General features: G+C 53.5%; 1 protein-coding gene across 2 annotated transcripts in view; it reads left to right on the top strand.

Annotated features, from left to right (window-relative positions):
• Positions 1–16,944, top strand: part of KIRREL3 (kirre like nephrin family adhesion molecule 3) — a 610,621-nt gene that overhangs the window by 504,023 nt on the left and 89,654 nt on the right. For both annotated transcript variants that reach the window (XM_042238383.2, XM_042238382.2), the window contains exons 3-4: positions 4,646–4,795; positions 10,216–10,365. In XM_042238383.2, the coding sequence (XP_042094317.1) occupies positions 4,646–4,795; positions 10,216–10,365 (300 nt within the window). The remainder of the gene's footprint in view (positions 1–4,645; positions 4,796–10,215; positions 10,366–16,944) is intronic.

The following is a 16,944-nucleotide window of genomic DNA, read 5'->3' as shown; positions in this document are numbered from 1 at the left end:
GCCTATGCAATATAATGCCCAGGAGGTTATAGAAAATGATCATTTGCCTTTCACCTCTCTGGACTGGAAAGTCAGAAGTGAAGGAACTGGTAAGGAGATTCTTCAGACAAGAACCTCCCTCCGTGTCTGCCCGTCGCATCCCCTGGGGCTCCTCAGCTTGAAGGGGAGGCCCCTGGGCCTGTCCCACTGGTCCATCCCTTCCTCTCCTCTCCATCTTCAACGCTGTAACCTTCATCTCCTCTAGAAGTGACACCTAGCTTAGGTGCTACTCGAGAAAGGGTCTTGTTGATTTGAAAGAGAAAATCATTCTTAGTGGCTTGAATTTAATGTGCAAAAATTAAAATTTTGCTGAGGACTTCACTGGCAGTCCAGTGGTTAAGACTGCACACTTGCACTGCAGGGTTACAAGTTCGATCCCTGGTCAGGGGAACTAAGATTCCACATGCCAGCCAGTACAGCCAGAATAAACACGAGGAAAAGGCAAATTGTCAGAGTGCACCCTCCCCACAAATAATCTGCAAACCATGTCTTTTGGGGCAGCCTGTTGAAACTCTCCAGAGAAGGCAATGGCACCCTACTCTAGTACTCTTGCCTGGAAAATCCCATGGACAGCAGAGCCTGGTAGGCTGAAGTCCATGGGGTCGCTAAGAGTCAGACATGACTGAGCGACTTCACTTTCACTTTTCACTTTCACGCATTGGAGAAGGAAATGGCAACCCACTCCAGGGTTCATGCCTCGAGAATCCCAGGGACGGGGGAGCCTGGTGGGCCGCCGTCTATGGGGTCGCACAGAGTCGGACACAACTGAAGCGACTTAGCAGCAGCAGCAGCAGCAGCAGTTAAGACTATCCTGGGTACCAATCTCCCTCCAGAAACATTCTTTCCGTGGAAAAGTTGAGGGGATCCAAACAGACAACATGTGAGAGCCGAAAGCTCTCTCTGAAGCCTGCTGGAGTAGATCAGGGGACCCTAGTCCACTGAAGGCTCACTTCTGTTTCCTTCCTCTCTGGCTCCCTTCTGTTGGCCCTGCCCCAACTCCTGGCTCTGAGGCAGCCTCGAAGGAGAAGTAGTGACCGCTCAGTGTCCATTTCCACACCTGCTTCCCGGGACCTTCCCCACCAAGCCCCTCCGGCCCCTCCAGCCCCAGTCTCCATGGTGACAGCCCTTCTTCTCCCTGGGGCACCGACAACTCCGCCATCCTCAGGCTTCTCACCCTCGCCCCGGCCCACACCTCCACCTGGGATGCCCCCTGCACCCCAGCTTTCCAGGTCCCCTCGCCTATACCAAGAGGAAGCAAGGGGGTGCTCCCACCACAGGCCTCCCTGTTCACAGGCAGTCCTGGGGCTCAGGCTCTGCTGCGGAGGGCTTGTTCATCTCAACCCCACCCCCACCCCCACCCCCACCCCTGGCTCCCAGCTGACAACCTGATAATTCTCTCTGATCACACAGTCTCTGGCAGCTATGGTGGCTGTCTTGACACTGTCCTTCTTGCAAGAAAGGTTTTGAGATAAAAGAATGCACTGTGAAATCATCATTAGAGCCTTGGAAAAGGGGCCTGAGAGAGGACTGGTCTGCTGCCCATGCAGCCTCTCCGTCATCCCAGCTCCTCCCTCTCCGTTCCTCCCCTTCTTCTCCCTGCCGGCTTCCCTCGTCTACCCTCGTCTCTCTCTTCCTCTCCACTCCTTCTCTCCCGCTCTCCCCATCCCCTCTCCCTCTGGCTCCTTCTCCACTCTCTCCCTCCCTGTCTCCTCTCATCTCTTTCCTCCTTCTCTCTCTCTTGTTTTGGTGCCAGAAGCAGTCTAATTACAACAGAGAACTTGAAGAGACAGAAAAAGAAAAAAAAAAAAAAAACACCCCACCACACAGAGCTGATGAAAATGTCCTATGAAATCTAATTTGTAAAGCTCAAATCAGAATAAAAAGTGTTACTCCCACAATTCAGGGCCAATTTGATTTTTAATGAGATTCCTCAGAGACCCAGCCAAGATCTCATCCAGTTGAAAACCTACTACCTTCCTGCCTTCCACACACTCTCTCTGCCGTGTGGACCTCTGTCTCTCCCCCTCTGCCATCCCCAGTGCCCCTCGGGGACATTCCCCAGTGACTCCCTTCTCAGGGCCATCTCTTGCTGAGAGCTTGGCCCCAGTCTGGAGCTCTGTGTCCCCAGGATGGGCAGCAGACAGTGTCTGAGACCTCTGTGGCCACCCTGACTCTCTCCCGGTGGAGGAACAGCCTGCCCACCAGGTCCAATTTTCCTCGGCTGTGTATCTGTGTCCGCAGAGTAGGATGTGGGAAAAAAATACAAACTTAGAAGTCATGACCCTCAGATCAAACCCCATTCATTAGCTGTGTGACCTTGGGCAGGTTACTTTGCCTCTCTGATCTGGGTTTCTTTGGTGTAAAATGGGAGCTGTTCCGTTCTGAATAGTAGTCAGTTACGGGAGGGACTGTATGTGAAGCCCAGATGGCACCGTGGGCCAGGAGCTCAGTGGACATCAAGGTCCACTCCTTGACAGCATACCCCATCGTCGGTTCAGCTGTGGCTGCCCAGGAAATGTAGGTCACAAGACACCCCCTTCTTCGGCAATCCCTCCAGGTCCAGGCATAGAGATCCGCTCGCTGTAGAGGAGAACACGGTCCTCAGAGCCAGAGTCTTGGGTTCACAGCCCAGGTCCTGCTGCTAGAGCCTCCCTGGACAATTTAGAAACCTCCAAGCCTCCGTGTGCTGAGTCCCTGTGACACGGGGTTGATAAGGCTCCAGCAGGTGTTGTGGGCACGTGATAGCCACGGGAAGGTACACAGGGCACTTGTGAGTAACTAATATGTGAGGCTTCTGTTAATATTTTTCCCTTCCCTGGGCCTCATGTCCTCATCTGGAAAACACAGATAAAAATCGCACCAACCTCATAGGTTGTTATGAAGATGAACATGCTAACAAGCTGATATCTTTAAATCTCAGAACAATGCCTGGCGTATTGTACCTACTGTGTGTGTCTGTTTACCTTAGCCACGACCTGCTAAGGTAGATGATTCAGGGAGGAGTGTGTGGGGAGGGGCGGGGCCACACTGATGGTCTGCTTCCAAGTGACAGTGAGGCTGGAGCAGGGTCTGCTGCAGAAGAGAAAGGGCGGGAGGATGGGTGGAGACAATGCCATGCTCCCTCAGCCGCATCCCCTGCCACATTACACGTGGACCCACTGAGTGCCCTGAAACTACACCTGGGCTCGCCATGTGCCCTGGGCCCACAGCGTGCCCCTGAACTCCACCTGGACCCACTGTGTGCCCCTGTACTCCACCTGGGCCCACTGTGTGCCCCTGTACTCCACCTGGACCCACTGTGTGCCCCTGAACTCCACCTGGGCCCACTGTGTGCCCCTGTACTCCACCTGGACCCACTGTGTGCCCTGAACTCCACCTGGACCCACTGTGTGCCCCTGAACTCCACCTGGACCCACTGTGTGCCCCTGTACTCCACCTGGGCCCACTGTGTGCCCCTGTACTCCACCTGGAACCAATGTGTGCCCCTGAACTCCACCTGGACCCACTGTGTGCCCCTGAACTCCACCTGGGCCCACTGTGTGCCCCTGAACTCCACCTGGACCCACTGTGTGCCCCTGAACTCCACCTGGACCCACTGTGTGCCCCTGAACTCCACCTGGACCCACTGTGTGCCCCTGAACTCCACCTGGACCCACTGTGTGCCCCTGAACTCCACCTGGGCCCACTGTGTGCCCTGAACTCCACCTGGACCCACTGTATGCCCCTGAACTCCACCTGGACCCACTGTGTGCCCCTGAAATCCACCTGGGCCTACTATGTGCCCCTGAACTCCACCTGGGACCAATGTGTGCCCCTGAACTCTACCTGGGCCAACTGTGTGACCCTGAACTCCACCTACACCCACTGTGTGCCCTTGAACTCCACCTGGACCAACTGTGTGACCCTGAACTCCACCTGGACCCACTATGTGACCCTGAACTCCACCTGGACCCACTGTGTGCCCTTGAGCTACACCGGAGCCCACTGTGTGACCTCAGGCATGTCACTCCTTTCCTAGGAGCCTCAGTTCATCTGTAAACTGTGGGTAATAACAGCTAGCTAGCATTGCAGTTAACCCTCCATGAATAGCTCCATTCTTTCTGTCCTGTAGGGCCTGGCTCCTTGGGGCGCTGGTCCTAGTCCCATCCTGGAAGCCACTAAAAGGATGCTATTATTCCTTGGGTTCCCAGGTTTACTCATAGCTCTCCACCCTCCTCCATGCCCACGGCCCTCTTGAAGCACACCCCCAGAGTGCTTCCGGCTGGAGGTCTGTCTCCTGCCTCTGCCCCTTGTGGAAGTAGGTGCAGGGGGTGTCGTCAGGTGGAAAGGGGAATAGGATGTCCCATGGCCCGTCTGGGGCTGGAGGATGGCGAAACCACAGCGTGAGTGCACTGGGGGTTGATGGGCAGGGAGCCTGCAGCTGTGGCCAGCTCCTGTGAGCAGGCAGTGGAGCTGGGGGCAGTGAGGAAGCCGCTGCTGGGCCCCAGCGGGAAGGGAGGCACTCTGGGGGGCTCTTGTCTCCTGGACCAGCCTGCTCTCTGCTTCTATAGATCAAGCAGAAGCCCTTCCGGCAAGTAACTGACCGCCGTGCTTGTTTCTTTCCTAGGCCAAGTGTACTCCTTCAGCCAGCAGCCCCAGGATCAGGCCGTGGTGTCGGGGCAGCCAGTGACACTGCTGTGCGCCATCCCTGAATACGATGGCTTCGTTCTGTGGATCAAGGATGGCTTGGCTCTGGGCGTGGGCAGGGACCTCTCAAGTGAGTACCCCCAGGCCTCCCTAGGAAGGCCTGGAACCCACCCCTGCCCTACCCACCCACACACCCTCCTAGGGAACCCCATCTTCATAGGCATTTGGGGGGATTAAGTCTCAGCTTTCACTGTAGATTCCATGAGCAGAGCCAGTCAAGGCAGGCCTGGTCCAGGATGCATAGGACTTTGAGGGCCCCTCTGACTTCTGGTGGTGAATTACAAGTAAACCCTCCATTCTGGCTGTCAGTCCTAAACCTAACACAAGGTTGGCTTGGCGGGTCCATTCCAAAGTCAAACACATATCATGTAAAGTCAGATTTCCAGAAGTAAAGCCTTCGTATTTCTTGATCCCAAATGTATTCCCCACTTAAGACACAACCTGGTTCTTCCCTTCTTCCATCCATTGTTGTTTGTTGCTGTGTTTTTAATTGCTAGGTTGTGTCCGACTCTTTTGCCATCCCCATAGCCTATAGCCCACCAGGCTCTCCTGTCCGTGGGATTTTCCAGGCAAGAATATTGGAGTGAGTTGCCATTTCCTTCTCCAGGGGATCTTCCCAACACAGAGGTCACACCCATGTCTCCTGCATTGGCGGGCAGATTCTTTTGCACTAAGTCATCTTGGAAGCCCCCTTTTATCCATTAAAGGGGACCAAGTTGATTGAAAATGCAAAGAAAGCTGGTAGGGTTTAGAGGTCATCATGCGATGGGGAGAAAAGAAAATAAGTGTTTGAAATAAACTCCAGGCCTTGTTCAGCCCACCCAGGCTGGTATTCAGCAAAGATGCACTGGTGGGCTCTGGTGCCTATTGATGACTGGTGTCTGAGCTGCCCAGTTGGCACCCGTGCCCTGTCACCTGTTAAGGATTGTAAATGTCAACCCTTACGCCCATACAGATGTCTTTGCAACCCATCTTCTCCCCTGGGAGAAAAAGGACTGAAATCGTCTTGGTCACTCACCCATCAGTCATTGCAATTCTCCCCTGGCGCGGGTCAGCATGCGGCTGTTTACTAAGCTTAGCACGAACTGTACAATGCAGAACAAGGGATGTGGGTGTCCCTGCCATCAAGGAATGTCTGGGGGTGGAGAAGGACAGAAAAATATGTATTCGACTGAGAAGTAGCTTTGCCTCTCTCCTGGTGTACAGCTGCAAGAAAATAAAAATCGAAGTGCACTTGGGAACAGGATGGTTGGGAAATTAATATTTTAAACTCTGAGTTATATCTTGCCAGAAATGTATATTGAAACATTATAGCAATGGTCAATAGCATCCCGAGGTTTGAGTGCTACAGCCCAGCTGAGCATGGATAAAATACACAATCACATCTCCAAAATATACTGTGCTGCCATAAAATTTAAGTACTATGGGAACCAGCCAATTTCAGGGACTCTGAACTCCCTTACCCGAGAGGAACTGGGGAAATGACACGATCTTCCCAAACCAGAATGGTTCACACTTCACGTGGCCCTGAGCAGGCTCAGCACCGCTGCTGGGTAAGAAGGCTCTCTGGGTTCCTGGTCAGTTGTTTTCAGCTTCAGCCAGGGACTGGGTTCTTGCTGGGTCAGTGGCCAAGAGGAGGCCCCAGGTCACTGTGGATGGCTCCAGGGTAGTCATTGCCATACAGATAATTGACCCTCTGGCATCCACTTCCACAAATGACTTTCTGGGACCAGAGACTGGGTCTTGCTAAGTGCTGGAGGGCAGAAGGCTCTCACGAACTGAGGTCTGCTTCCTCTCCAACCTGACTCCACTGATAGAAGGAAGTCTGGCCCTCTCATTGCAGAACCAGTGAACTCAAACTCTTGGTAACATATTTTCTCTGGATTTGATCACTTGTCCCAAAATAGCATCATGACAGTGATGACAACTATATGCTTAATAAACATTGTTTGCTTGCCTGATAAGAAAGTGAGTGTAACAGTGCAGCAAGCACGAAATACGATTGGGCCCAGGGTTGTGGGGCTTGGGTCTGCTGTAGCTCTGCCCTCTTCTATTTTAAATACGTGGCTCCATCCAGTCCACCAGGAATGATCCCTAACTGAAGACCGATCTTCCTGGCCACCGAGACTGGAAAAAAATCAGTCGAAGGAAGTGATTTATAAATACACTCCCTCATATTGATAGAACATTTTTCTTCTAAGAAGCTCAAATTCTTCTCAGACATTATCTCATAAATCTACAATGATCCATGGGTTATAAAAAAGAAAAAAGAAGAAGGCTTTTTCTCTTTTTACTTGGCAGGTAAATAAAGTCACAGCTGAGAAAGAAATTGATTCAAACATATCTCAAGCCCAATGCATGGGAAATATTGAAAGCAAGAGGAGAAGGGGGCAACAGAGGATGAGATGGTTGGACGGCATCACTGACTCAATGGACCTGAGATCGTTAGTGACGGACAGGGAAGCCTGGCGTGCTGCAGTCCATGTGGTCGCAAAGAATCAGACTCAACTTAGTGACAGAACAGCAAATTCATGGGATCCTGACTCCCAGCCCCCAAAACGCTTGTACCCTGTCTGTTAAAGACAGGAACCTCTCTGGCTACCTTACATCACTGTGATGTTCAATTTTTAATTTATTTATTTTTAATTGGAGGATAATTGCTTTAAAATATTGTGTTGGTTTCTGCCATACATCAACATGGATCTGCCATAGGTATACATATGTCTCCTCCCTCTTCAACCCCCTTCCCACTTCCCACCCCATCCCATCCCTCTAGATTGTCTCAGAGCACCAAATTTGAGCTTCCTGTGCCACACAGAGTTTAAACTAACACTTATAGACTATTACTGTGTCAAGTCCTTTACATAGATAATCCTACATATTCTTCCCCATACCTCTGTGAGGTACTAGCATTGTCCCATTTTCCTGACAAGGAAATGGAAGCACAAAGCAGTTAGAGTAACTTGCCCAAGACAGCAGAGTTAGGGACTGATCGAGCTGACATTAAAACCCAGGCAGTTTGTCTGTAGAACCCAGACTACCCATAATTTTACCTCCCCTGAGAGTAGCAAAAGAGAGTAACGGTACTAGTGGAAGGAGCTAGAACTTGCTCTGAATATGTGATTCTGGGCCTGTGTTTTCCAAAGATGCTGCCAGTCCTCAGAACAGCATCACGACTCGTCGCCTAATTAGGCAAATACAGACAAACCCATCACTGATGTTTTCAGCAGCTTATGAGAAAAGAAGGCGGCTGCTGTTGGCTTGCGAGACAGCGAAACACGAGCTCCGGCCAGGATGCCTACAGGGGGCCAGGAGCTGGTCACAAGGCAGCAGGTCAGAGGGGCTGGGGGCCGCCCACCGGCTACACTGACGGCAGCTGCAGCAGGGAGAGGCTGGACCAGTGCCCACATCCAGCTCCTCACCGGGCCCCATGGAGAGCCAGCTCAATTTACCCGGGCTCCTCCCCAAAGCCCAGCAGAAGGCAGGAAGGGCAGGCAGGAGGGGAAGCCATGCTCTTGGGGCTACAGCTGATGGCCATATAGCATCTCCGGCCAGGCCCGAATAGCTGTGGAGGGCATGCTGGGGACAATCCCAGCCGTGAAGATGGGAGCCTAACAGGCTCAGCCACACAGGATGCACCCCAAAAGCATACTGGGGATTCTGGCGGAGGATCACTGCTGCCTCCACTGACCAGGAATGGGTACCCCTTAACAGCCCACCCCCAGGGAACACTGCACTCCCGTCTGGAAGACTCGTAGGTTATGGGGGTAAGAGGGGCCCCAGAGCACCTAAGAAATCTCCTCTGTAGTGTCCGTGACAAGGGATCGTCCCACATCTGCTTGAATACAGCCAGTGACGGGGACCTCACTACCACCTTTGGCAGCCCAGATCTCTGCTAACACCAGCACATTGCTAACAGTAACCTAGTGTGTCCCTGCACTCATTGCGCCCCTTTCTCCAATCCTTAGAAGCTACACAAACACGTCTAACCCCTACTAAGAGACTGAGAAAAGTTTGAAGGGAGCTATGGCACGTCCCCTGTCTGATCCTGTCTCTCAAGCCTTAGTCTTCTCTTTAAAAGGCCAAACGTGCCCAAATGCCTCCTGCTGAGAACTCACTCTGCCCCAGTGAAGGCCCTTCAGAAACAGAAGCAGTTTGGGGCTGTCAGAAGGTGGATGGGCCTCTGGAAAGAGAGGGACCCTGTATGTGGGGACACGCAGAGGTTGGGGAAAGGGGTGCATGGACAACAGGTCCTGTGGAAAGGAACTAAGATCGAGGGCCCAACAGCAGTGGAGATGCAGACGCAGAGAACTGACTTATGGACACAGTGGGAAGGGAGGAAGGAGAGGCCGAGACGAATGCAGAGTGGCATGAAAACATATATACTGCCTTATGCATAATAAACAGCCATGGAAACTTGCTAGATGACTCAGGGAACTCAAGCCAGGGCTCCCTAACAACCTAAAGGGGCAGGAAAGGGTGGGAGGTGGGAGGGAGGTTCAAGAGGGAAGGGACATAGGCATAACTATGGCTGATCCATGTTGATGTATGGCAGAAACCAACACAATATTGTAAATCAATTATCCTTCAATTAAAAATAAATTTAAAAAAATTGAAGGTCGAGGCCCCAAGACCTGGGACAGAGAGGCTCTGCCCAACCTGGCAGCCACAGCCCCTGATGTATTTCCATTCGACCCATGGAGCCCCAGGAAAACTCCTCACTGATTCACCATGCTCAAGCCTTATTCATCTATTATTCATCGCCAGTGGTATAGGAGGCCCCCAATTTTTAATTGTCCTGAGTGTCACCTAAGTGCTTAGTCAGGCCCTGGGGTCCCGGGGGATCATAGTGAGAACGACCAATATAGAGTCCCTTACAGCTCAGAGTGGCCAGAGGCTCCTGGGCTCCGGTGGGCCGGCCTTGGTCGCTACTTCCTGTCCATCTGCAGCCAGAGTTTTCCCCCACAGCCACTCTTGCTCTTTTTCCAAGCATTTCTGTTTCCTTCTTCTCTCTCCCTCTGACCCTGTCTTCTCTGTGCCTCTGAGCCTGGGTCTCTCTGTCTTTCTGTGTGTGTTTCCTCATCAGGATGTGTGTCTGCTTGGCAAGCCTCAGAGCCGAGCATGCTGCGTTCTAGGGTGACAGCCCATTGTGTCTGTCCACATTCAGCTCCTTCCCACTCTAATAGCAGCTTCTCGGACATCCCTAAACTTAAAACCTGCAGTACCTTTATGCACACACACACACACACACACACACACACACACACACACACACAGACTCGCTGTCCTAGCTCCCTGGGGAAGCTCACTTTTGTGCTCCTTACACTGAGATCAAGGCCCTGCGCTATCTCCTCCTGCTCTGCCGGCCCCCTAAGACCAGCCCCCGCACCCCGCACCCCCACCCGCTGGATGTCCCGCCCACTGTGCCCGTCAGTCATGCCGGCTTCTCCACCCCGCCCAGCCCCCCTGATGCAGCTGCCTTCTCCACAGGTTACCCGCAGTACCTGGTGGTAGGGAACCACCTGTCAGGGGAGCATCACTTGAAGATCCTGCGGGCGGAGCTGCAAGACGATGCGGTGTACGAGTGCCAGGCCATCCAGGCGGCCATCCGGTCCCGCCCTGCGCGCCTCACCGTCCTAGGTAAGAACCGTCCTTGCGCCCGGTCAAGGATGCTGTGAGAAGCAGCCAGGGCTCAGCTCCAGAATCGGGCCAGACTGGAGGGGCCTGCCCACTGGACAACAGGGCTGCTGCCCACCAAAAGGGGGAAAGTGAACATCCCTGTGCGGGACATCGGAAGGCCAGTGCCAGCCGACCCCTGACTCTGCCCAACTCCAGCGTGTTTGACTGCCACTGAGAAAGCGAAAGAGGGCTCCTGGGTGCTTGTTTATTCAGTCAGGAAGCGTATTCTGTGCACATGGTCTAAGCCAGGCGCTATGTTTGATGATGGAGACCCAGAGAAGAAGGGGGTGTATCTTTGAGTTCCTTCTTTATGAATTGCCCTCTCCTGGTGCTGGCAAAGCCCCATCTAGCCTCCTCCCCCATCAGGCTCTCCTGGTGATTCCAGCATCCACAGCGACCACCCTGGCCATGCTCCTTCCCACCTCCACTGCTCCCTGGGAATCCTGGCTCTCAGCAGAGGCCCAGGCTGGCTGCCTACATCATCCCCAGGAAAACCATTGCAGGTTTTTAGGCCACATCACACCTCTGCCCCCTGGTCTTTCTTTATCTCAGTTTCCCTGGGGACATCCTCCTGAAGAGGTCCCCACTGCTGGACCCAGGCACACCTGCCTAGAGACCAGGGGACGAGCTCTGCTACCCCCTCAACCACCTCATCCTCATTTGGAGTTCAGCCCCATCAACTGCCTCCTCCCGCCAGCTGTTAGCATGGAGCCAGGCCTGCTGGGGGCCAGGCCGGTGCATCAGTAACAATAGCTCACTTTTGCATCGCGCCACAGCAACACTTTCAGTCCCTCCACTTACGTTACCTCGCTGTTCCGACGCTAACCTGGGGGTGGGGAAGGTGGCCCCAAGTGAGGATTTGAGGCTCCTAGAAGCAAAGGGCAGATGTGGGGGGGGTGCACAGGCCGCCAGAAGAGGGAAGTCCACCCCCACCCCCTGGCCCGCCGCTCCCTGCCCCGAACAGCTGTTGAAAAGTCTGACAACAGGGTCAACAGCTGGGGTGCTGCCTCCTCGCCGCCGGGCAGCTGAGGCACGGCTGCTCAGAGATGAAATATTTAAGAGGGCGTCAGGTCTACATGGCCAGCATGCTGGGATAGGCCCTGGAGGACCACTCACCCAGCACGGAGCTTGGCTTCTTGAGACAGGGAGGAGAAACTGGGGGCCAACCTCAGAGACCCCCTTCAAGCTCTGAGTCTCCCCCAGAAGGAATGAGAGAAATAAACCTTCTCTGGAGGGTCAGTGAGCTGGGGTCCCTTGACCAGGAAGTGGCGGGCCCCCTGTGTCAGCGGGAGAGTCTGCCACCTGCGTCTCTCTTGAGATATGGCTGAAATGGGACCCGGCCTTCGATTGCTGTGGGGATCGAGGGAAAAGAGAAGGAGGATTTAGTGCCTAATATATTTTCTGATCTTTGAGGATTGCAAAAGGCCAGTATAGATTTGCTAAGCAGAGTTGTAGAATCTTTTTTTTTCTTTTTTAAGAGGACTGGATTCTATTTTATTTGTTGTTGTGGGGGCGGGGGGCAATGCTGACTGTGTCTCTTTTGCTGCACACGGGCTTTCTCTAGTTGCGTCGAATGGGGGCTGCTCTTCGTTGCCGTGTGCAGGATTTTTATTGTGGCGGCTTCTCTTGTTGTGGTGCACAGGCTCTGAGGCACGTGGACTTCAGAAGTTGTGGCACAAGGGGGTTAGTTGCTTCGCAGCATGTGGAATCTTCCCAGACCAGGGATGGAACCGGAGTGCCCTGCATTGGCAGGCAGATTCTTAAGCTCTGGACCACTAGGAAGTCCTGGGTTGTAACACATTTATCTCCAGAGGTTTTACAGCACCATGCTCCACTCTTGGACCCCCTTCTAGAGGGTGAAAGTGAAAGTCACTCAGTCGTGTCCAACTCTTTGCGACCCCATGGACTATACAGTCCCTGGAGTTCTCCAGGCCAGAATACTGGAGTGAGTATCCTTTCCCTTCTCCAGGGGATCTTCCCAACCCAGGGATGAACCCCCATCTCCCACATTGCAGGTGGATTCTTTACCAACTGAGCTATCAGGGAAACCCTTCTAGAGAGTACCAGAGATGCTAAACTGAGAGGCCCCTGAGCATTGCCCACTCCTGACTTCACACAGGACTTAAACAGATGGGGATGCCTCTGGTCCTTAAGTTCTCATCCTGGGATCAGAGCTTCACCTGGTCATACCAAGCCACAGGCCCCTTTTCATCTGTACTATCTCAGGTAGATTACAAAGTCCAAGTTACCCCAGATATTTTACAGATAAGGAAGCTGAGACTCAGAAAGGCAAAAGCTCTCATGGGAGGTCACACAGCTCACTTAACATTCAAAACAGACCCCCGAGTTTCCAACTCCAAACCAGTGCTCTCTGCCCAGTGTCCATATTTCTAAATGCCAGTAGGACTGCCTTTGTCTGGTTGGTGAAGAGCCAGGCTTCTGCGAGCAGAGCCCAGGGTCTGATCTGAACAGACTTAATTTTGTCTTGGGTCACATCTAGAGGCATTCAGCCCTCTGTCTCCCTCTCCACTGGCCTGACCTTTCACTGCCTTCTGGGCAGAGCTGGTTTGTTGGGGGAGATGTTTCGTGAGTCGGGAGATCAGCTGAGGAGGGGAAAGACAGAGTTTCCAGGAGACCCCAGCCAGATGGCCTGGGTGGAATTCCTGAGGCCAGAAAGTGAGCCTAAGCTGGTGTTTGTCCATCAGCCTTTCATACAGACCACAACACCACTCCTCCAACTTCCTCAGACTCTGCCACAGTCTTCCCTGACTCCTCAAGGGTACCCTAGGTCCCCATCTCTCACCTGTTCATGTAGGTCCCCAGCCCTGAATGGTCCTTTGAGTCTCCACCCTAAAGATAGTCCTATGGGTCCCCTCCCTGAGCTGGCCCTGCAGGGCTCTGGCTGAGTTTCTCTGTGGCACACAGCCCCATCTACTGCCCTGGAGGGCAGCCCTGCCTGCAGACACTGACCTAGCCTTTTGGAAAGGGAGCCTGTCTACTCACAGTGGAGGACCGACGGGGCTTCTCCAGTGCCAGTGGAGGAAAGAGGGCTGTTCCTACCCTGGCCTGCCAGCTTCTCAACCCAGATCCCATCTGCTTTGCCATGACATCTCAGCCTGGGAGTGTCCCAGCCAGATCCCCAAGGCTGGAAAAGGGGGACCCCAAGGGGGGATGCTGCCTTCCCTGTGTTCCAGGAATGAGAGAGGTTCCTAATTTTGTCTGTATTTGCCTGGATAGATTTTTTATTAAACAAAGAGCCTGATTAGAACCTGCAGAAGATGTGAGAGCAGAATCAGATGGTATTCCAGCAAAATTGCAAAGCAAACACTGGCTGGACCAGAGGGAGACCCCCAGGGGTCTTCCATCAAAGCACCAAGTGAGAAGGGCAAATACAAGAGATTATATAGCCAACAGATGTGCATTGTTAAAATATGCATCTGCCGGCAGCCTGCTTGGAGAAGCCAAAGGGCTAACTCAGAGTCTGCAGTGCTCCAGGGAGGGCCTGGGAACCCGGCCCAGCAGCCAAGCCTAGAGTCACAGACACGTTAATTAGCCTTGTGTTTCCAGCTCTCAGATGCAGTCAGGTGGGGCGCAACTGTGAGCTGAGGGTCTGCTACCCCAGGGAGGCAGAGGGAGGGAGCCAGGGAGACAGAGAGGAAGAAGGGGAAGAGGCAGCTCCTATGAAGCTGAGCAAGGTAAGGACTGGGCACCCGCCCACCCCCAGACCATCCCTGGAATCATGGTGTCAGAGACAGGGCCACAGGCCTGGAGACAACAGTCATGGTCCTGCCATTAACCAGCTGTGGGCTGGTCACTCAGCCTCTCTGAGTCTGTTTCCTCATGTGTGAAATGATACACACTCCTATTTCTCCCACTTGCAGGAACCTCTGAACTGAAAAGTACCAAAACCGTCGCAGGGCCAGTGGGGTAAGGGGGCAATAGCATTTGATCCTCCTAACTTCGTGAAAGCAGGATGGCAGCAATCTGGGGAGGGGACCCAGAGCTGGAGGACATGGGCACCAAGGATCTGATCAACAAACATGTGCTGAGCATGTATTAGGTGCCAGACACTAGAGACTCATTAGTAAACGAGAGAGAAAAGCTCCCCTGCCCAGTGGAGCTTGCGTTCGAGCAGAGAGGCAGTCACTGCACAATAAACATTAAGCCAGCACGTTGTGTGGCTGCGTAGGGTATCAGGTGGTAACACGTGCTATGAAAACGAGGGAGCAGAACAAGGTAAGGGGGATTGAAAATCAGGGGCTGGAGGAGGACTGTGGATGTCAAGTTAATTATTGAAAAAGGGATTTTCCCAGGCTTCCTCTCCTATTCCCTCTTCTTCCTGATTCGTTTTAATATTAACTCTACTGCCTCGTGGCTCCCAGTAGAAACAACGCTTCCTACATCAACATGAATTATTTAACAACGGAGAGTAAGCCAATTTAAATCAAGAGGGCAGCTTTAAGATGATGTAAACCCCACATACTTTGGGGCAGACAAATAAGGTCCACATGTGTCTTCCCTTCGTCTCTGTCTGCAGCTCTCCCAGCTGGGGAGCTCTCAGGCCTGTACGTCCACAGCGCCGGTGGCATCCCCCAGTCCCCAGTCCCCTAACCTTCTGGGCAGGTGGCTCCAGAGAGAGAGCACAAGCCAGGTCCCACAGCAAAGGCAGGCGGAACTGAAGCGGGCCAAGAGCACCGGCTTCTAAAGTCATTCTCTCAGAAACCGGTGGTGAGAGCGCCACCCGGTCACCCTGTCAGGGATGGGGGGCGCAGTCTGAGCAGATCTTCAGGGGTGAGGAAGCACCACCACAGAGCAAAGCCCAAGCTCCCTCCATGGCACGCGGGGACCCCTAAGGCCTGCCCTCAGCTTGCTCTCCAGCCCCTGCTCCTGGATAATGACCAGCTCGCAGGGCCCCCTAAGGCCTGCCCTCAGCTTGCTCTCCAGCCCCTGCTCCTGGATAATGACCAGCTCGCAGGGCCCCCTAAGGCCTGCCCTCAGCTTGCTCTCCAGGCCCTGCTCCCAGATAACGACCAGCTCACGGCACCCTCCACTCACCACACCCCTGTGCCTTAGCTCGCATGTGCTTCCGCCTGGAATGCGCTTCCCAGCCTCTCTTCTCTTGGCCGCTTCTTGCTCACCTGTCAGGATTCATCTTAGATATCGCCTCCTCCAGGAAGCCCTCCCTGAACGCCACATGGCCTGGCTGTCCTGCTCTGGGCTCCCTTAGCCTTCTGCCCCATCTCAACCACAACACTTGCCACGTTCTGTTGAAAGCCACTGTTCACACATCTGGCTCCTACACTGGGTGTCTGAAAGGCAGTGTGCAGCCTTCATGCCCAGCCTACAGGCACATGCCAGGGCCTCAGATAGTGTCCCCCAGGTGACTGTAGCGACAGAGGTGGGACTGACTAGTGGGATCATACTGACTCTCATCATGAGAAAAGTACCTGGTAGATAATACATCCTCGATACACAGGAGAGTTGTGTTGTGTTTATAGAGGCAACACGGCTTCACAGTTAAGAGCCCACAGCCAACTTGCCTGCACTTGAAACCTGTGGTGTGACCTTGGACAGGTATTCAGCCCCTCTGTGCCTCAGTTTCCTTGTGTGTAAAATGGGGAGATAATTTTATCTGTCCCCTTAGTCTTAGAAGATTTCATGAAATAATACACATAAGGCATTTCTCACAACAGCACCTGCTATGCCACAAGGCAGGCAGGCATTGGCTGCTGTTACTATACCTGTTGTTGTTACTGCTATTCCTGCAATGCAAAGAGAAACCAACAAGCGACTCCTCCTTCCTGCGGGATCAGGCGGCTGTGTCCCGGAGAAGCGGTTCCATCCAGCAGGCAGGCAGAAATCCACGAGTCCTGCAGGCCTCTCCAGGCTCACACACCCGGAAAGACGAGCAGAATTGATTTCCTTATCTCCTCATTAAGTGAGTTTTGCCTGGGCCCCGGCTTGGTCTTAGGTGCTGTATCGCATTTGTGCTGTGCGTCTGCTTCCTGCCACATTCATTACCCTGCAGTCACCCCCAAATTGGGGCAGCAAGCAAGCCGGAGGTGGGAGAGAGAAGAGCAAGAACAATCTCCCTTCTCTCCCGACGCTCCAGGAGAGAGGTGGTGCCCAGGCGGCTGTACTCCTAGCCATGCACACCCGCGGCCACCCCAACTTGCTCTTCCCACCCTCTTCCTGCTCCCCTGCCCTCTTGGGAGCCCAAGCCACCCCAACCCCCTCTGGGCCAGTGGCAGATTCTGCTTCTCCCCCTGTTTGGCCACTGTGCGCCCCTCTTTGACTTCTTGCTCTAACTCTGTGCCCAACTGCTCTTGTAGGTTACAAGGTGGGCATGGCTTTAGGGATCATTGAGTTACTTGAAGCTGACAAATGGTCCCTCGATTCCAAATTACAGTATAAGCTCCCTGGGGGTGGAGTCTTGGTCTCTGAGGTCCACACTTGGATTCAAGGCCAGATGCTCCCTCCAAAGCAGTTGCTGATGGGAGATCGGCAGAGATGGGATGTCTCCCTGAAGGTCCCTGTAGC

This window comes from Ovis aries, chromosome 21, assembly GCF_016772045.2.
Source record: "Ovis aries strain OAR_USU_Benz2616 breed Rambouillet chromosome 21, ARS-UI_Ramb_v3.0, whole genome shotgun sequence".
Taxonomy (NCBI): domain Eukaryota; kingdom Metazoa; phylum Chordata; class Mammalia; order Artiodactyla; family Bovidae; genus Ovis; species Ovis aries.
Note: the sequence above shows the minus strand (reverse complement) of the source record. Positions and strands in the feature narration are given on the sequence as shown.